The 21,740-nt window shown below is 40.0% G+C and overlaps 1 protein-coding gene across 1 annotated transcript in view; it reads right to left on the bottom strand.

Annotated features, from left to right (window-relative positions):
* The window catches only part of rpa1 (replication protein A1), a 91,449-nt gene that overhangs the window by 55,108 nt on the left and 14,601 nt on the right, over positions 1–21,740 (bottom strand). The window contains exons 3-4 of the mRNA XM_073053184.1: positions 14,606–14,678; positions 6,444–6,552 (exon numbers count right to left, since the gene is read on the bottom strand). Coding sequence (XP_072909285.1) covers positions 6,444–6,552; positions 14,606–14,678 — 182 coding nt within the window. The remainder of the gene's footprint in view (positions 1–6,443; positions 6,553–14,605; positions 14,679–21,740) is intronic.

The following is a 21,740-nucleotide window of genomic DNA, read 5'->3' on the forward strand; positions in this document are numbered from 1 at the left end:
TTTTTGCAGTGTGTTGTTGCTACAAAGTAAAAATTTACTGTAAATTACACAAATGAACAAATAGTGCACAAAGTGTGCATGGATATTTCAGAATCTGACAGAGGAGAAGAAGCCGTTTCTGAATCATTGAGTGTGGGTCTTCAGGCTTCTGTACCTCCTCTCCGATGGAGTAAATAAGAATCAACAGTAAATATATGAACAGGGATCGAACAGCAAGAACCAAGGAAACAGCTCACTCTTAAGCATGGCATGTTGTGGCGCAGTCTTACAGATTAAGATTGGGCATGTCATTCACCTGTGGCTTGCTCTTCCTTACAAAATCTTAGAAAAAATCTAAATAATGATTTCTAAATTAAAAAGGCAATATGCAGCAAATTAAAACTCAACCAAATCAAAAACAAAATCTTGTCTGGTGTATTTACCCATTTTCAGTGGTACTCAACAAATGCTATGTTGATTGTCTGCTGCAATCTGCCTCACCTTTCACTGAGCTGGCATCGAACAAATCCAAACTCCACTCTAGCACACCAGAGAATTTCAAATTCATGTGCTCAACTATCTCTCTGCCTTTGCTACACAGCTCGTCTGAGAAAATATTCACAATATACATGAAGCTGATGATTGCAGGTTGTTACCCAGATTTAAAGAAAGATCGTATAACCCAAGCCATTAGAACACAGGAGATATAGCATAGAAAACCATTTCCTTAATATGTTCAAACTGATAAAGCAAGTTGTACAGAGGACACCATTGACATATTGATTTCCAGATTTAAAATAAATTATCCAATTTATTCAATGACTTGAATAACTATAACTGATCTACTTTTCTTTAAATACTTATTTATTAGACAAGAATTTGTTAGGCAAAGCTACTATTTAAAATCATCCTTCAGAAAATGGTGATGATGCAAGCTCTTGTGCTAAAAACACTGTTGAAACTGAGGGATACTCAGCATTTGAAACCACTTTTTTCATTAAATATTATTAATCCACTTAATCAGCCAATCGACAATAACTTTCATTACCCTCGGATGTTAATGATTGGGTACTTAGTGATAAGAGCACAATTACCTCCACTTTATTCAACAATATCTCCACGCAGAGCACAATTCTTGGACACTTCAGCAGCAAATAAAGTCTGTACCACACATCAGCTCTTGGCTCAGTGCTTCCCAACCACAATATGGTATAATGGAATTTGCATATAGACTTAATGAGTGGCAAATTATGTCTGTGCATACAAATGCACTTCTATCTCGCCATAAAACATTATTCCACTACATAATTTTTGACAACAAACAAACCTTTGAAGTTACACTTGGGAAGTTCTTCCAAGGCTGAATAGTGGAAATAACAGAGACATGATGCATCTCCATTACCCAGAATTTGAACAATTGTGTTATTTTACAGATCAGGTCAAGAGCCTCAATTAAATTTGGCTAGCCGTATTAGCACAAAGCTTTTTTGAAGTAATTTGGACAAGTGCCCACTGAACAGTGTTAACATGGCAGACCAAATGGCCCATTTCAATGCTACATGACCCTTCTAGAACTTAATACTTAACACAGGCTGATGTTTCAATGCAATATTGAAACATCAGTGCTCAGTGGCAAAGTACCAGTTAAAAGATATTAAACCAAATTGTTTACTAGTGCAATAATATTATAAAACTACAGTTCTGTTTAAAAAGGAAATACCTTCTTATATTTACTAACAAAGGCTGCCAGAGTGACCTTTTCTTTGTGGAATTTAACCAAGTACAAATCACCTGCCTTCCTCATTTGCTTTGTAATTTATGCTATTCTTCCTCAGTAAAGTAGCCAAAACAAGTTTGTACAAATACAAGGACCCCACGAACACCAGCCATTCTTTCTCCCCTCTCTCATTAGGAAGATGCAATAGCCCGACAGCATGTGTCACCAGGCTCAAGGACAGCTTTTATATCACTGTTATAATTACTGAAATGCCTCTTGCATGGTAAAATGGACTCTTGACCCCACAATCTATCGTGTCACAGCCTTGCATCTCACTGTCTGCTTACGTTGCATTTTCTTTGCAGTTGTTAACACCATATTCTGTCCTGTTACTGTTATCCCTCAATGCATTATTATTGATGAACTGATTGGTATGAATGACATGCAAAAGTTTTCCCACTGTACCTCAGTACATGTGACAATAATCAATTTACAAGTGCATCTCATAATCTTAAAGCCTTCCAGATTATATTATCGATAATTAAGTACCGTAGATTCCGGATTTTAAGCCGCTACTTTTTTCCCACATTTTGAACAGCTTTGAACTCTGCGGCCTTTAATACGGAGCGGCTAATGCATTATTTTTTTCATGCCGCCAAAAACATTTTGCCTCGTAACAGTAGACCAATAAAATTGATGAGTAGTTCACAGAGGTCCAATGAAATTGTACGATAAATCAAGCGCACTTTCACAATTAAATTATTGTAAATCAGTCATTTGTACTCACCCTCATCAACATGGAAAACACTCGAAGAAAAGCATTGTGCTGCCTTTATGGCAGTTATTTAGTTTATAATATTTTCGCTTAGTAATTCATTTTCTAGTTAAAGTTAGAAGAGTTTTAACTATATTTGTTTTCTGTACTACATCGCAGGATGCTATGACGTCACACCCGGTTTCGCCGCGTCTTGTGGGATACCGGTTTGCGATAAACGGGAAGGAGGGGGCATTAGACCCGAGCGAAACGCTGCTTTTAAATGCCGTTTGCGATAAACGGGACGGCGGGGGGGAGCGGCGGAGCGAAAACTCTGCTTTTAAGTTAAAGGCGATCAATAACTTTTCCTGGTAGGCTGCAGTATATATATTTTTTACCAGTCGTTAGGAGATATTGGAATGTTGTTCAGTAAAGAAGTATACGCAACGTATATTTAAAAGTAGCCGCGTTACGGGCACGGTTCGAAAAAAAGCATTTGCAATATGTATTTGTTTTTGTTACCATATGGATTTAATTAAAAGTTAAAAAATCCTCACGTGTAATATCTTTCTGTGTAAATATCTCATATTACAACGTGGGACACCTGCGGCCGAAAATCCGGTGCGGCCTTTACAAGTAAAAAATTGATTTTATTTCTAAAATTAGAGCCAGCGGCTTTTAATCAGGTGCGCTCTGTAGTCCGGAATCTACGGTACTTGAAGTGATGTGGGGAAATGCAACCACTTTGGACACAGCTAGTTCTCAGCCAAAAATGAGAATTGCATGACGAATTGTTTTACTGAATAGGTTTGAGGATAAATTTCATGCCATGACATAATGGAGAATTTTTTTTTTTAAACTAGTGTTAACTTGATCTGTTAAATCGACTCAAATCAGCTGGCATGACTTTTGCCTAATGCCTCCAACAAAACTTCCTATGTAGACCATTCCCTCAGTACCGCATTGAGCCTAGATTATGCACTTGTTCCAGCTACTGAATTTAGAACCACACCACCTGATTCAGATGCAAAACTGCTACCATAAAGCTTTGAGACAGAGAACTTGAAAGAGGCTACAAGTGGGCAAAATTATGCTCCACTTGTCCACGCTAGATTTTCTTTGAAGTTTTTGAATCAGGCATTGGGAAGTACAGTAACTTTACTGTTATTCAACTGAATACAAGTATGCTGCCAATGTTCCTCTGGACCAAGGTGCACAACTCAGTACCGTAGATGTCGGATTATAAGCCGCTACTTTTTTCCCATGCTTTGAACAGCATTGAACATAGCGGCTTATAATAAGGTGCGGCTAATAGAAGGTTTTTTCCCATACCGCCAAAACATTTTGCCTCGTAACAGTAGACCAATAAAATTGATGAGTAGTTCACAGAGGTCCAATGAAATTGTACGATAAATCAAGCGCACTTCACAAATTATTGTAAATCAGCCATTTGTACTCACCCTCATCAACATGGAAAACACTCGAAGAAAAGCATATGATGCAGCTTTTAAGTTAAAGGCAATCAATCTGGCGGTTGAACAAGGAAATCGAGCTGCTGCGCGTAATCTTGGCATACATGAATCGATGGTGAGACGGTGGAGACACCAGCGCGAAGAACTGAATCAATGCAAAAAGACGACAAAAGCTTTCAGAGGTAATCACAGCAGATGGCCCGAACTTGAAAACTTTCTTGAAGACTGGGTTAACACACAGAGAGCAGGCGGCCGCGGTGTTTCCACCGTGCAGATCAGACTGAAGGCTAAAGCAATCGCCACCAAAATGAAAATCGAAGATTTTAGAGGTGGGCCATCGTGGTGTTTTAGATTTATGAGACGAAAAGGCCTGTCCATCAGGGTACGCACGACTCTCTGTCAGCAGCTCCCTCCCGACCATGAGGAAAAACTTGCTAACTTCCGCACATTCACTCAAACAAAGATAGCGGAGAATTCCATCGGGCCAGATGAAATCATAAATATGGATGAAGTACCTTTGACGTTTGACCTGCCTCTCACTCGGACTGTTAATAAAAAAGGTGACTCGTCCATCATACTGAAAACAAGTGGCCATGAGAGAACGCATTTTACTTGTGTTCTGAGCTGCACAGCATCCGGACTAAAGCTTCCACCGATGGTGATTTTTAAGCGGCTGACAATGCCAAAGGAAAAATTCCCAAAAGAAATCATGGTGAAAGTCAATAAGAAAGGTTGGATGATGGAGAGTCTAATGAAGGATTGGCTCAGAGAGTGCTACGCCAAGCGACCGGGGGGATTTTTTCACATAAAAAAAGCGTTGCTCGTTATGGACAGCATGAGGGCTCATATAACAGATTCAGTGAAAGCTGCCATCAAGAGTACAAACTCAATTCCAGCTGTGATTCCTGGGGGCACCACGAAGTATTTGCAGCCACTGGACATCAGCGTGAACCGGGCATTTAAAGTGGCACTACGCATTGAGTGGGAGACTTGGATGACGAGCGGCGAGAAATCCTTTACCAAAACAGGCCACATGCGAAGAGCATCTTTAACTCGTCTGCCAGTGGATCCTAAATGCTTGGAGCCATGTCACAACATCCACCATCACCAACGGGTTTCGAAAGGCTGGACTGCTGCGTGATGAAGAGGATCGCGTGCGCTCAAGTGAGAGCGACAACGAAGAGATTGAAGTGAGTGATGAGATCCTGAGGTTGTTCAATTCAGACACTGAAGAAGAGGACTTTGATGGTTTTAGTGCGCAGGAGGAAGATGAAGAAGGCGATCAATAACTTTTCCTGGTAGGCTGCAGAATATATATATTTTTTAACCAGTCGTTAGGAGATGTTGGAATGTTGTTCATGCACTGTTCAATAAAAAAGTATACCCAACGTAATTTGTGTGTTACCGATAGGTATGTATTTTAAAAGTAGCCGTGTTACAGGCACGGTTCGAAAAAAAGCATTTGCAATATGTATTTGTTTATGTTACCATACGGATTTAATTAAAAGTTTAAAAAATCCTCACGTGTGTTAGGATTTAATTTGGGACTGCCGCTTCAGGTCAGGAATGGCTCACGTGATATTAGACAGCAGTACAAGGGAGGGAGGGAGCGAAACTGAGGATTCCGCTGCACCGAAACTGCTAGCGATTCAGTAAACAAAAAAACAGTAAAACTCGTGTGTGAATGGTATCGGGCCAATAAGGACACAAGTGTCCGATGTTACCAAATACCGGTAGGTATAACAAAGTTTAGCCTTACCAAATATGTGTAGCGAGGGTTTGGTTTGGGGGAAAAAGGAGTATAAATAAGAGCAGAATGTAAGGGGAAGGCAAAACGCGTTCTGCAATAAAGCCACGCTGCACTGTAATCCGGTGTTGGTTGTCTCTCTTCCAAAACGAACACAGGGCAGAATTTGAAGCCCAACACGTGTAGTATCTTTCTGTGTAAATATCTCATATTACAAGCGGCCGAAAATCCGGTGCGCCGAAAATCCAGTGCGCCGAAAATCCAGTGCGCCGAAAATCCAGTGCGCCGAAAATCCAGTGCGCCGAAAATCCAGTGCGCCGAAAATCCGTTCCGCCGGAAATTCGGTGCGGCCTAAAATCCGGTGCGGCCTGTACATTTAAAAAATTGATTTTATTTCTAAAATTAGAGCCAGCGGCTTTTAATCAGGTGCGCTCTGTAGTCCGGAATCTACGGTATATATAACTCACAGCACAAAGTAATATTACCACAAACAATAAAATGTATTTCAGAAGATTGATATTTAGCCTTAGGTACATTAATGACAGAAGTCAAAAAGTAAACACTATAATGAGACTGGTACTTCATAAGTGAAGAGAACTGAGTGGCGATGGGCCTGGAGGAAGAAGTTACCATCTCCCCATACTATTCAGCATCAATTTTCACCTCTCCGCCTAGCTTGAGAAAGGCCCCTTTTTAAAAGGTAAAGTCTTCATCATTTTAGTATTTCTGAAATTTTTCATTGCTTACAAATACTAGAAAATTTATGCTTTGTACCTTCCATCCTTCATTGTGTTACAGATGAACCTGTTGATTTGGCAGACGCAGTTTACTGCAATAAGGCCGTCATCTCCCATGTAGTTCAGCTGAGTTGCAAGGAGGAAAGCTAAAAGAAATTTTTTTTAAATTTACACCCATATTTCAAAATGTAATGTTATTTTATCTTACAAATCTATCACCTCACTTTTAGGATATCACAGATAACTTAATGCCTCTAATGTTGATTAACTTTTCAAAAATGTTCAGCAAATGTGTTAGTAAATGAGTTTCCTATGGTAGTTACAAAACTGAATATGATTTAGAATTGTTAAAAATCTAATTTGCATATTGGCAGACAAATACACATGCAACTAATTAGATAGTTTTCTAGCAATGCAAATGAATGTCTATGGCAATTCCAACAAAACATTTTAATGATCACCCCACCTTTCTTCAGGATTTTATGAAACATCAATCCTGTAAATTTTGCTCATCTTCATAAGCACTTAAAATACACAACTACTCAGACACTTCACAATCACACGAAGTCAAACCCTTGATTAAAGAATTGGACTTTAAATCAAGAATTAAAATTTCAATTTAGAGGCATGGTGTAGTTAAAACAGAAAGCAACAAATTCTGGACTGAAACATGTTATATTTGAATGCACGTAGCATAAGAAATAAAATGGATGATCTTGAAATTCAGCCACAGATTGGCAAGTGTGATGTTGTGGCCATCTCTGAAGCTCGGCTAAAGGATGGCTGCCATTGGGAACTGAACATCCAAGGATATACGGTGTATCAGAAAGATAGGTTACTAGGCAGAGGTGGTGGTGTGGCCCTGTGTATAAGAAATATTAAATCATTAGAAAGGGATGGCATAAGATCGGAAAGTGTAGAGTCTACGGGTTGAGTTAAGAAATGGCAAGGGTAAAAAAGACCCTAATGACAGTTGTACACAGGCCTCCAAACAGCAGCCGGGATGTGGGTTACAAATTACAGCAGGAGATAGAAAAGGCGTGTCAGGAGGGCAATGTCATGATAATTGTTGGGGGATTTTAACATGCAAGTGGATTGGGAAAACCAGGCCAGAAGTGGACCTCAAGAAAGAGAATTTGTAGAATGCCCAAGGGATGGTTTTTTAGAACAGCTTGTTGCTGAGCCCACGAGGGTTTTGGCTGTGCTGGATTGGGTGTTGTGTAATGAACCAGAGGTGATAAGAGAGTTTAAGGTTAAGGAACCCTTAGGGAACAGTGATCACAATATGATCGAGTTCACTTTGAAATTTGAGAAGGAGAAACTAATTTCCAAAGTGTCGGTACTTCAGTGGAATAGAGGAAACTTCCCTGGCACGAGAGGGGAGCTGGTCAAAGCAGACCGGAAAGGGACACTAGCAGGAAGGACAGCAGAGCAGCAATGGCTGGAGTTCCTATAAAAAAAACGAGGGAAGTGCAAGAAAGATATGTTCCAAATAAGAAGAAATTTTTGAATGGAAGAAGCGAACTACCGTGGCTGACAAGTCAGAGCCAAAGTAAAAGCAAAAGAGAGGGCATACAAGGAAGCCAGAGCTAGTGGGAAGATAGAGGATTGGGAAGCTTTTAAAAACTTGCAGAAAGAAACTAAGAAGCTCATTAGGAAGGAAAAGATGAATTATGAAAGGAAGCTGGTGACCAATATAAAAGATACTAAAAGCTTTTTTTAAGTATATAAAGGGTAAAAGAGCATTGAGGGTAGATATAGGACCAATAGAAAATGACGCTGGAGATATTATAATGAGAGACGCAGAGATGGCAGAGGAACTGAATGGATATTTTGCATTAGTCTTCACTGTGGAAGACATCTGCAGTATATCAGATATTCAAAAGTATCAGAGAAGTGAAGTATGTGCAGTGAAAATTACGACTAAGGTGGTGCTCAGGAAGCTTAACGGTCTGAGGGTGGATAAATCTCTTGGAGTGCACCCTCTGGTTCTGAAGGAAGTAGCTGGAGAGATTGTGAAGGCATTAACAATTATCTTTCAAGAATCGATAGATTCTGGCATTGTACCGGATGACTGGAAAACTGCAAATGTTACTCCACTATTTAAGAAGGGTGGGAAGCAGCAGAAAGGAAACTATAGACCCGTTAGCCTGTCATCAGTGGTTGAGAAATTGCTGGAATCAATTGTTAGAGATAAGATTACAGAGTACCTGGAGGCACATGACAAAATAGGCCAAAATCAGTATGATCTCCTGAAAGGAAAATCCTGCACGACTAACCTACTGCAATTTTTTGAGGAAAAAATGTACAAGCACGGTACAGAGAAGATGCAGTAGACATGGTGTACTTGGATTTTCAGAAGGCCTTTAACAAGGTGCCACACGAGGTTGTTTAGCAAGATAAGAGTCCATGGAATTACAGGAAAGTTACTACCCGGGGTGAACCATTGGCTGATCAGCAGAAAACAGAGTGAGAATAAAGGGATCCTATTCTGGCTGGCTGCCAGTTACCAGTGGAGTTCCACAGGAGTCAGTGTTGGGACTGCTGCTTTTTATGATGCATGACAATGATTTGGACTATAGGATTAATGGATTTATGGCTACATTTGCCAATGATACAAAGATAGGTGGAGGAACAGGTAGTGTTGAGGAAAAAGAGACTTAGATAGTTTAGGGGAATGGGCAAAGAAGTGGCAAATGAAATACAATGTTGGAAAGTGCATCGTCATGCACTTTGGTGGAAGAAATAAACAGGCAGACTATTATTTAGATGGGGAGAGAATTCAAAATGTAGAGATGTAAAGGGACTTGGGAGTTCTTATCCAGGATACCCTAAAAGTTAAACTCTAGGTTGAATCAGTGGTGAAGAAGGCGAATGTAATGTTGGTATTCATGTCTAGAGGTTTAGAATATAAGAGCAAGAGATGTAATGTTGAGGCTCTGTAAGGCATTCGTGAGACCACACTTGGTATATTGTGCGTAGTTTTGGGCTCCTTATTTTAGAAAGGATATACTGACATTGGAGAGGGTTCAGAGAAGATTCACGAGAATGAATCCAGGAATGAAAGGGTTACCATATAAGGAACGTCTGGTAGCTCTTGGGCTGCATTCCCTGGAGTTCAGGAGAATGAGGATCTCATAAAAACATTCCAAATGTTAAAAGGCCTGAACAGATTAGATGTGGCAAAGTTATTTTCCATGGTAGGGGAATCTAGGATAAGAGGGCATGACTTCAGGATTGAAGGACATCCATTTAGAACAGAGATGTGGAGAAATTACTTCAGTCAAAGGTTGGTAAATCTGTGGAATTTGTTGCCATGAGATGCTGAGGAGGCCACATCATTGGGTGCACTTAAGGCAGAGATAGATAGGTTCTTGATTAGTCAGGACATCAAAGGGTGTAGGGGTTACTGGAAGAATTGGATCAGCCCATGATGAATGGTGAAGCGGTCTCTATGGGCCGAATGGCTTACTACTTCTACTCCTATATCTTATGGTTTAATTCAGAGAGAAGGCAAAATAATAATTAGAGCATAAGACTGCGTTTAGCACGCATTAAGGAGAGTGGCAGAATAGAAAGAGCTTTAAGCTCAAGGATGATACTTTGCAATTTGAGCTACATGTAAACTTAATGACCAACACAAACAGGAAAAACTAAAAATAGTGAATTGGACTGTTCAGGAAAGAACGTTAATGTGGACAACGTTAAAGAGGTAGAAAAAACGTTTTTGCGACAATACACTGTGACAGAAATTCAATTCTCAGTCAAGTAGAACAAGCAGCAAATTATCTTATTGAGTCTCAGACAGCGAGGAAAGGGATAGATTCCACTGTGAGAACAGAGGCTGCAAGCAGGAAGCAAAATAAAGCATTCAGCCTTCAAGGTGTGAGTTGTCAATATGGACAACAATCACTGCTGGATATCATTTACTATACCAACAGATGGGATGCAGATTGATCTCATCAGTACTGTGAACATGTTCCTTTCCACGTCTACAGACTCGGTTTACAGTCCAAAAGGACTCCATTCTAGGGCAAGCCACCTAGTCCTATTGAAGGGCCTTGGCCTGAATCATCAACTGTCTATTCCTTTTCATTCTGAACTTGCAATACGCTTTGCAGATCTAACAACCATCAATAATCAGGAATGAATAATAGTGAGAGAACAAGATAACCCCAGGAGCCCCTCAAGCTACCCACATGTTCCATCTCCTGGCCATCACTTATTCTTGCTCTACTCACACCCTAGAGCAGTGCAGTGACCATCTCTCGAAAGATGTTATCTACTAACATGGCAGTTAGTGTGACACTATTACAGTGGCAGCGGCATTTCCTCCACTCTCTACAAGGAGTTAGCATGTTCCCCCCACGACCACGTAGACTTCCTCCTGTTTTCTCCCATGTTCCACAATATCCTTGCAGGCTGGTTTGCTAGAGCTGCTGGGAGTGGTTTAAACTAATACAACAGGGGAAGGGAACCAGTATAATAGAGCTGAGGATGGGCCAGCAAGTTTTACAAGTACTGATGTAATATGTAATATGAATGTAAGGAAGGACAAGCCCATGATTGGGTACAACTGAAGACAGAGCAGAGTTAAGTTGTACCACAGAGGCAAATGTTGTAAGGGCAAAGAATGCAGGACTGAAGGCGCTATATTTAAATGCACATGGCGCAATAAGAGATTGGTCGGTACGATGTTGTAGGCATCACTGAGTCATGGCTGAAAGAAGGCCAGAGTTGGGAGCTTAACATCAAAGCATTTGCTTGGTATCAAAAGGACAGGCAGAAAGGCATAGACAGTGGTGTGGTACTATTGGTAAGAGATGGAATTACATCTTTAGAAAGACGTGTCATTGGGTCAGAGAATGTTGATTTTGTTTTGTGGGTGGAATTAACAAGCTGCAAGGGTTAACAAAACCATTATGGGAATCCTATATAGGCCTCCAAATAGGAGTCAAGCTGTGGGGTTGAGATTGCAAAAGGAGCTGGAAAGGGCATGTAATAAGTGTAGTGCCGCAATTGTAATGAATTGCAAGAGGATTGGGAAAATCAGTTTGAGGTCAGATCACGAGGGGAAATTTGTAGAATGCCCCCAAGATGGCTTTTCAGAGCAGCTTGTTCTTGAGCCTACTAGGGAAAGGCCATCTTAGATAGGGTGTTGTGTAACAACCACGATTTTATTAGTCAGCTTAATGTAAAGGAACCCTTAGGAGGCAGTGATTATGATTGAATTCATACTGCAACTTGAGAGGGAAAAGCACAAGTCACATGCATCAGTATTGCAATGGAATCAAGGGAATTTCAGAGGCACTTGCCTAAGTGGATTGGAGGGGTATACTGGCTGGGGTGATGGCAGAACAGAGTGGCTGAAGTTTCTGGAAATAGTTCACAAGACAGATAGACATGTCCCACAGAAGTTGTTCTCAAATGGCAGCGTGGTTGACAAGGGAAGTTAATGACTGCATAAAAGCCAAGGAAAGGGCATACAAGGTAGCAAAAGTAAGTTGGATGATTAAGAAGCTTTTAAAAATCCAACAAAAGGTAAAGGGAGAAGATCAACTACAAGACAAACTAGCTGATAATATAAAGCTTGATACTAAAGGTTTTTTCAGTTATACAAAGAATAAAAGGGAGGTGAGATTTGATATTGGACCACTGGAAATAGACACTGCTGAGGTAGGAATGGGGACAAAGAAATGGCAGGTGAACTTAATAAGTACTCTTCACTGTGAAAGACACTAGCTATATGCCAGAGGTCTATGAGCAGGAGTGAGTGCCATACTATAACAAAGGAAAAAAGTGCTAGGCACACTCAAAAGTCACCTGGACCAGATGGACTACATCCCAGAATCCTGAGAGAGGTTACTGAAGAGACTATGGATCTTTCAAGAATCATCTGATTCTGGCATGCTACCAGAAGACTAGAAAATCACAAATGTCACCCCACTCTTGAAAGAAGGGAGGATGACAAAAGAGGAAATTATAAGTTAGTTAGCCTAACCTCAGTGGTTGGGAAAGTGTTGGAGTCTATTATTAAGGATGAAGTTTCTGGGTACTTGGAGACTAATGATAAAATAAGTCAAAGTTAGCATGGCTTCTATTAAAGGAAACAATGCCTGACATCTGTTAGAAGTAACAAGCAGGGTGGACAAAGGAGAGGCAATGGATGTCATTTAGTTAGATTTTCAGAAGGCATTTGATAAGGTGCCTCACATGAGGCTACTTAACAAGATAAAATCCTATGGTGTTCCAGGAAATATACTGGCATGGATAGAGGAATGGCTGACAGGCAGGAGGCAGCAAGTAGGATTAAAGGGGGCCTTTTCTGGTTGGCTGCCAGTAATTATGGTGTTCCTCAGGGGTCAGTATTGGGACTGCTACTTTTCACACTGTTTGTCAATAATTTAGACAGTGGAATTGATGGTTTTGGGGCAATGTTTGCAAATGTTACGAAGATAGGTGGAGGGGTAGGTAGCACTGAGGAAGCAATGTGATTGCAATAGGACTTAGACAAATTGGAAGAATGGTCAAAAAAGTGGCAGATGGAATACAGTGTTGGGAAATGTATGATAATGCATTTTGGTAAAAGAACAATGGTGCAGACTATCTAAAAGGGGAGAACATTCAAATCAGAGATGCAAAGGGACTTAGGAGTCCTCATGCAAGACTCCCAGAAGGTTAATTCACAGGTTGAGTCTGTGGTAAAGAAGGCAAATGCAATGTTGGCATTTACTTCAAGGGGAATAGAATATAAAAACAAGAAGATAATGCTGAAACTATAAGACACCAGTCAGACTGCACTTGGGAGTACTGTCAACAGTTTTGGGCCCTTCATCTCAGAAAGGATGTATTGTCATTGGAGAGAATCCAGAGGTTCACGAGGATAATTCCAGGAGTGAAGTGGTTAACACACAAGGAACGTTTGGCATCTTTGGGCCTGCACTCACTGGAATTTAGAAGAATGCTTGGGGATCTCATTAAAACCTACCAAATGTTGAAAGGACTAGATAACGTGGATGTGGAGATGTTTCCTCTGGTGGGGGCATCCAGAACTAGAATTAAGGGCTGACCTTTTAGAACAGAAGTAAGAAGAATTTTTTTTTTAGCCAGAGTGGTGAATCTCTGGAATGCCATGCCACAGCCTGGGGTGGAGGTCAAGTCCATCATTACATTCAAAGTTGAAGCTGATAGATTCCTAATTGGTTGAGGCGTCAAGGAATACAGTGAGAGGGTAGGTGTATGGGGTTGAATGGGATCTGGGATCAGCCGTGATGAAATGGCAGAGTGGACTCAATGAGCCGAAAGGCCTAATTCTGCTCCTGTGTCTTATGATTATAAGGGTTAGCAGGCTAATTGGTCACATGGGTATAATTGGGCAGCATGGGATTGTCAGGCCAGAAGGCCTGTTACCAGGCCTCATCCCAAAATAAAATGCCAACATCACAAAGGGTACCTCAGCAACGACAGTTATAGCACATTCCGCAGAACCAAGAGCCCAAGCTGATGCCACTTCCTGCACAAGGAATAGGTATTCAATAGTTCTGAAAAACCCTCTTGTTCCTCCATTTTTACACAAACTTGCTTAAGCATAGGTAGGAAATAATATTCTAATTGACCGAAAACATTTAATTATCACAAATGATCAGACCAACATCTGGGAAAGTGTGATTACCCAAAACCAATGCTACAGTTTCAAAACTTCTGTTTAAAAACAAAACAAACCTTTCTATATTTTCAAGCAACACACAAAAAATACTGGAGGAACTCAGCAGGTCAGGCAGCATCTATGGAAGAGTCCAGTTGATGTTTCAGGCCAAGACCTTATATTTTCCCCATTCCATCCAAGATCTTTGTCTTTTAGGTTTAGGCATCTATACTTCTCTTCTCCTATTTCCAATGTAAACCTGCCGATCACTGAGGGGGACAGAAATTCCACATAGCCCTCCATTTAAAAGCCTACTCAATACCCATATCTTCCACTTATCCCTAATCCCTGCTGTGCAACTGTGAAATAACTTTTCATTACATTAAGAGCACCATACAAGTGGCTGTAGTAGTTCCAGTGTAAAATTGGAATATATCCATAATCCATAATTAGCATGCTAATACCTTGCATAAAATTCCATAAATTGGTTGAACAATTAAATCATTTTTTTACTTGGCTAATGCAAGCAACAAAATTCTTTCTTCAATACTTACATGACAGTGTATGGATTCCATCACTCATTAGCACGCGGTACCTTGGGGGCCCATTTGTAATTTTTCGAATACTCTATGAACAACAAAATGAATTGCTTACAGTGCAGAGGCAATAATGTCCATTAATAACTATTACAATAAATGCAACGGCACACAAAAGGGACCCTTTCCAGTGCAGTCACCCAAATGGACTGTGACCATTAAAATTTAAGCAATTCATCGTTGCAGTCACAACAGGTGTGCTGCACCTCCATATAGTGCATACAGTGTAATATAACAGGATAGATTACATATTACTTTTGTTGCAATTCACCTTGATTTACCATAACAACACCGCAGATTCTTAAGTGCAAATTGAATTTCTACAATCTTATGTGCTAGTTTATAATGTTTGGCTTAAAGGCAACACCACCCACAAATATGGCATGCTCTTGAGAGGAATTAATCACCATAACGAATTCCTGTTAATTATGTTTGCTGTTTGTTTGTGGGTCTTTGAAGCAGCTTTAAAAAAATTAAGCTGCCTCTTTCTGGCACAAAGACATGAAAAGATAGGTTTTAGAAACAATCTAATTTGAAAAGAAAATGACAACTGGACTCCAACAGAACTGGCAAATGGATATACATTTTTAAAAACACTGTTTTCAACAATACAAAATTAAGTTACATACAATCTATTTTCAGTTGTATTAATCAAAGTGTAATTAACCACAAAACGTATCAAGGACATTTTTAAAAAATATTTTACTGCATTGGATCATCAGAAGTTTTGCATGTATCGACTTGCAAGTAGGTCTGAATGGAAAGTGAGGTTTAAAAAAAAAGTACTTTAAGACTTGAAATTTGCAACTTGATTCCATCGAGATGTTCATGAAGGAATGCTGCCGACTGGCACATTCATTCCAGGCTGTACATGTTGAGGGACAAACTGAGGCTTGGTGCAGCCATGGCAATGGCTTGGTGGGGAAGGACCAGTATGGTGTTCTTCTATCGGAAATGGTGGGGCCAGGTTAAGCAGCCTCATGTGAGGCTCCTCAAGCATCATAAAGTTCGAAGTTCTAAGTAAAACTACCAAAGTACATGTTCGTCACCATATACAACCCCGAGATTCATTTTCTCGCAGGCATACTCAATAAATCGAAGAACCATAATGGAATAAATGAAAGACTGCACCCAACAGGGTGAACAAACAATGTGCAAAAGACAACTAACTGTGCAAAGACAAAAGAAAAAGAAATAATAAATAAGCAACATCTAGAACGTGAGATGAAGAGGCTTTGAAGCTAGTCCATAGGTTGTGGAAACAGCTCAGTGATGGGGCAAGTGATGTTGAGTGAAGTTATCACCACTGGTTCAATAGCCCATTGGTTGTGGGACAATAGCTGTTCCCAAACCTGGTGGCGTGAGCCCTGAGGCTCCTGTACCTTCTTCCTGTGGCCGCAATGAGAAGAGAGCATGAGCTGGGCCGTGGGGGAAATCACTGCTGATAGATGTTATTTTCGTGAAACAGTGCTCCACGTACATGGATCAATGAAGGACTGGGCTGCATCCACTACTTTTTGTAGAATACGCTGTTCAAATGCGTTGGTGTTTGCATACCAGGCTGTGATGTAGTCGGTCAATATTGTTATGAATGTACCACAGCTCTGAGGGGCCGAAGGGTGCGGGACCAGCCCCCTCCTTCCGGAGAATCGCAAGATCGCTATTAATTCGGGTCTTGGACCCAGGAAATGAGAGACAATGCAACGGATTTGACCATTGTTCTTAGAGACACCTGTGTGAATTGCGACTCTATACTACGTGCCAGCTATCAGGGACATGGACACCCTCGGGCAATGTGGGGTGGGGATTGTATCACCCTACCTTGATTGACATCTACAAATCTGCCAGTCACGATAAAAAGGAGACTGCAGGAGGCGGTACTCCAGCGACGCACCAGACGGAGACACCATCGCTCATCGCTCCCGTAAGGACGGGAAGCTGTTCGGGAGCCACGTGTGATTTGGTTCCCCTAGCTTGGGGAACGAGTGGCTGCTAACCCCGAAAAGGACTTCGAACTGACAACGGGGAACCCACGTTTCCGATTCAACGATTTGAGTCCAAAAGGCTGGCAAGTTTATTTTCTCACCAAAATTCTTTCTCTCTCCAACCAGTGAAAAACCCAGCGGTCCCCAAACGGCTAAAAGCCTGTATGAACTGGCAAGACTTTCATATTGCCATTGGACAATATTATTACCCCTAGACAAAACAATAGAGCCACTTCTTATTGTTGATTATTACTATACCCGCGCTTTAGATTGAATATTGACGACGTATATTATCTGAATGTTTGTATTACCCTTACTTTTGTGCCCCTTTATAAATAAAAACGTTTAAAAATAGTACCATCAGACTTCAGCGGACCTCTCTATCTTTGCTGGTAAGTGACCCAGTTACGGGGTTCGTAACAATATAATCTCCAGTACACAAATACAGAAGTTTGTGAGGATGATGGTATTGAATGCCAAGCTATAGTTGATAAAGAACATCCTTAAGTCTGCATCTTAGCTATTCAGATGTTCCAGGGCTAAGTAAAAAGCCAATGAAATGACATCTGCTGCGGACCTGTGGTGCTAGTAGGCAAATTGAAACAGATTCAAGTCACTTCTTAGACAAGAGCTGATGTATTTCAGAGGTAGGAAGATTTGCATAGGGAATTCTATCCAAGTTCTGGCAGGAGAGTGCACAGCTGTAATGAGTAATAGGTTGTAAGTACAAGAAACTGCTCAGAATGCACACAACCCTGAACTTCTGATTGAGCCTATTAAATCCATCATGTCTCTGGACCAAATACTGTACTCCCTTGCAGGGTCCCCAGTAGTTCTGCTGAAAAATCTGGCTGCTGATCACATGTCATTTTGACATGGTGCAGGTTTCACACCACCATTGGAGAGGAACGGTTGCAAAAGATGTAGCTTTAAGGCAATTTATGTTGTTTTCTGAATTGAATAAATTATTTCAATTTTAAAAATTCCATTAGTTTAATTTCATATTCAAATGCTACAGCTGAAAAAATTATTCTTTCAGCTTCTTTAATGTAACATGGCTCCACCAGCTGTCAAGACAAAATGATTTTTTTTTAAAAAATCAGAAGGTTATCAATGTTTAGGTCAGAGAGCCTTGCAAAACAAGTCGCTGATCCCAACTCAAGAGGTTATTTTGTGTAATTATGGAAGCAAGTTTCCCCACAGGAAAGACAAAGGCAATTTTTGCACTCCACTTCAGTGACTTGTAAGGTACATGAAAACAGATTTGTGTTCATATGTTGGAGAAATATCTTCCTATATTACTGATATTCTACAAATATGCAAAACAAGATTTGTGAAAACAAATATAGTTCCCTTCTAATCTAAAAAATAAAGAATTTATAATGGAGAACAAAGTAGTAGAATAATTACACCAAGAGGGCACAAGTTCTGGGAAATTTATAGAACCAAGGTTCTAAGGCAAAGAAATTAAAGAAACTTAGTATCAATTAATAAATAACACTAGAAAAATGAATGGCACAGAAAGCTAATGCATCTTCAGAGTCTGATGATCTACATCCAAGCACTTAAAGTGCCATAGAAATAATGGATGTATTGGCTGTCATCTTCTAAAGTCCTATTGATAATGTAAGTACTCCCACAGAATGGAGGACAGAAAAATGTAAACCTGCGTCTCAATGTCACCAAGACCAAGGAGATGGTGGTGGACTTTAGGAGATCTAGGCCTCATATGGAGCCAGTGATCATTAATGGAGAATGTGTGGAGCAGGTTAAGACCTACAAGTATCTGGGAGTACAGTTAGACGAGAAGCTAGACTGGACTGCCAACACAGATGCCTTGTGCAGGAAGGCACAGAGTCGACTGTACTTCCTTAGAAGGTTGGCGTCATTCAATGTCTGCAGTGAGATGCTGAAGATGTTCTATAGGTCAGTTGTTGAGAGCGCCCTCTTCTTTGTGGTGGCGTGTTGGGGAGGAAGCATTAAGAAGAAGGACGCCTCACGTCTTAATAAGCTGGTAAGGAAGGCGGGCTCTGTCGTGGGCAAAGTACTGGAGAGTTTAACATCGGTAGCTGAGCGAAGGGCGCTGAGTAGGCTACGGTCAATTATGGAAAACCCTGAACATCCTCTACATAGCACCATCCAGAGACAGAGAAGCAGTTTCAGCGACAGGTTACTGTCGATGCAATGCTCCTCAGACAGGATGAAGAGGTCAATACTCCCCAATGCCATTAGGCTTTACAATTCAACTGCCAGGACTTAAGAACTTTTTTAAAGCTATTATTAATGCTTTTTGAGTTAGTGATTTAGATGCATATCATATTATTACTGAGTTAAGTATTGTATGTAATGAGTTTTTGCTACAACAAGTGTATGGGACATTGGAAAAAAATGTTGAATTTCCCCATGGGGATGAATAAAGTATCTATCTATCTATCTACTTTTTAAAAAAATAAGAAAACGGGGAATTACAGACATCAGCTTAACATCAATAGCAAAGAAAATGCTACATTCTATTATAAAGGGTGTAATATTGGAAAACATCAACAGGATGAGAACCCAAATAGATTTAAGGAGGATATGGTGTTGACTGTAACTGGTACAGAGAATAGGGATGAACCAGTGGATTTGGTCTATTTGGATCTTCAGGATGCCTTTGTTGAACATTAGAGGAAACGGCACAAAATTAGCATATAGAATTAGGGGTATATACTGGTACCCAATGAAAATAGCTTGACAGACAAAATAGAGCAGGAAGATTTTTTTTTCATAGAAGCAGATGGCGACTAGGGTACAGTAAAAATCTCTGCTCGGGCTCTATCTATGCAGACATACATCTGCAATTTGACAAACGTCACTGAATGCAACAACACAAAGCTGGGTGGTTTTGAGATGTGGGATTGACACAAACAGACCAAGGTGATTAGGTGGCAAAAGTGGACTAAAGCATGGCAGATGCAGTATAATGTGGATAAACATGAAATCACCCAAGTTTAAAAAGAGATCTAATAGCAATAGTTTGGGAAATATTGGTGTACAAATGGATCACAACATCCTTGTGCATTAGTCAGTGAAAACAAATAGGTTCAGTAAATCATTACAGTAGCAAAAAGTATGTCAATCATTGCTCAAGAGCAAATACAGGAAAAATGATGTCTTGCTAAAATTGCACAAGATCTTGACAAGACCACAGGGAAGTACAGTGCAGTTTTGCTTTCCACACTGAAGAATATATTTGGTCTGGAAAGAATACAATGCAGGTTCACCAAATTCCTGGGATGGAAAGACTTGAATGAAAAATATAATTGAAATTTCAAAAATCTGACATGTTTGGAGATGTTTTCTGGCTAGGCTCTAGATTCAGTGAATCCTACAAAAGGTTGTAGATTCTGTCTAGTACACCATGAGTGAAGCCCTCCCAACCACTGAGCACATCCACATGAAACGCTATTGTAGGAAAGCAGCGTCCAGCAGAGATTCTCACCACCCAGGACTTGCTTCCTTCTTACTGCTGCCATCAGGTAGAAGGTATAAGAGCTTCAGGACTCGCACCACCAGTTTCAAGAACAGTTATTACCCTACACCCATCAGGCTTTTGAATAGAAGGGGATAACAATGCTCACTTGCCCCATCATTGAAATACTCCAACAATCAATGATCTTACTTTAAGTTTTCTTTATCTCATCTTGTGTTCTTGTTATTTATTGCTATTTATTTATATCTGCACTTGCAATTTGTCTTCAGCACTCTAGATGATCTTGCTCTAATTACTATTCTACAGATTTACCAAGCATGCCCATAGGAAAACTAATCTCAGGGTTGTATATGGCGACATATTTATTTTGATAATTAAAATTTACAATTTGAACTCAAGGAATCCCTATTGTCACTCAAGGAATAGTTAAACTGAAATTCTCTAGCACAAAGAGGCATTTAGGGGGATGAACAGAGCAAGAATATGATATTGAGAGAGTAGCCAACTCATTTTTCCACGTTCCTATCACTGCAAAACATTCAAAGTGTCAAAATCAAAGTAGTATCACACTTTATTAAAACATACAGTATTGAATGTTATATTATTAAATCTGTCATGTTCACTTTACATTGACTTTAAAGGGATTGCATATCATTATTAATATAGCACATTTCAAAGAGATCAAAGGTTTTTTTTTAAAAAAAAGACATCTCATAAGTATACCAAGCTCCTCAAAATGCTCAGTAAATGCGTTAAGAGCAATACCTTCTTCCCTCTTCCCTCCCTTCAAAATCAATCGTATAATAAAATATTACAGTAAAACTAATACTCTGGCACACTTGTGGTGGTGCTACAGTGGCAGATTTCACCATCAGATGTTACTGTTATATATGCAATAAAGCACTTACTTTCAATAGAGGATGCAATAGCTGTCATTCTATGGAATTTCATTATTTGAAGGCTATATCCGCTTTTATTAAAATATACTTTTGTGGTAGCCAACAGCACCGCAAAAGGAAGACAAAAAAAAGCAAATACAGTCCTGTCATCCTGATGTAGTTAACAAAATTGCCAGAATCTATTAAGTGCTGAGAGGGCAGCATAACTAAATAATACAACAAAGGAGAATCATGTGGATTTATCAAAAGGAAATTAAGTCTGACAAATCTTTGCACTTTCAATAAGGCTGGGAATTTGATGCACTGGAAGTCCAAAAAGCCTATACAAGAGATTATTAGTGAAATTAGAGCACATAGGTTTGGAGGTAACAAGCAGTAAATAGAGTATGAATAAATAGTCACTTTTCAAATCAGAAAGCTATAACTGGTAGTGTTCCATGGGGATCTGTACTAAAGGCCAATATTTGGTGAGCAAGTCCATGTGTAATAGATTAACGTTCTGATATACAAAAGTTCATTGGGTTTTCAGAAAATTCAGAGGCTTCAAGAGAATAGGCCAAGTGAAAAATATGAAGTCGTTCAGTAATGACAGTACTTTTTACATGAATAGGAAGCATCTTCTTGCAGATCTCACATGGTTAGTGATTGAAAAATGTTAACTATCAGAGGGACTCGGGCCCCTTTGTGCATGATATACTGGAAGATTACTTATTGTCACGGCATGTAATAAGGAAATC

Source organism: Hemitrygon akajei, chromosome 8 (genome assembly GCF_048418815.1).
Source record: "Hemitrygon akajei chromosome 8, sHemAka1.3, whole genome shotgun sequence".
Lineage (NCBI taxonomy): Eukaryota > Metazoa > Chordata > Chondrichthyes > Myliobatiformes > Dasyatidae > Hemitrygon > Hemitrygon akajei.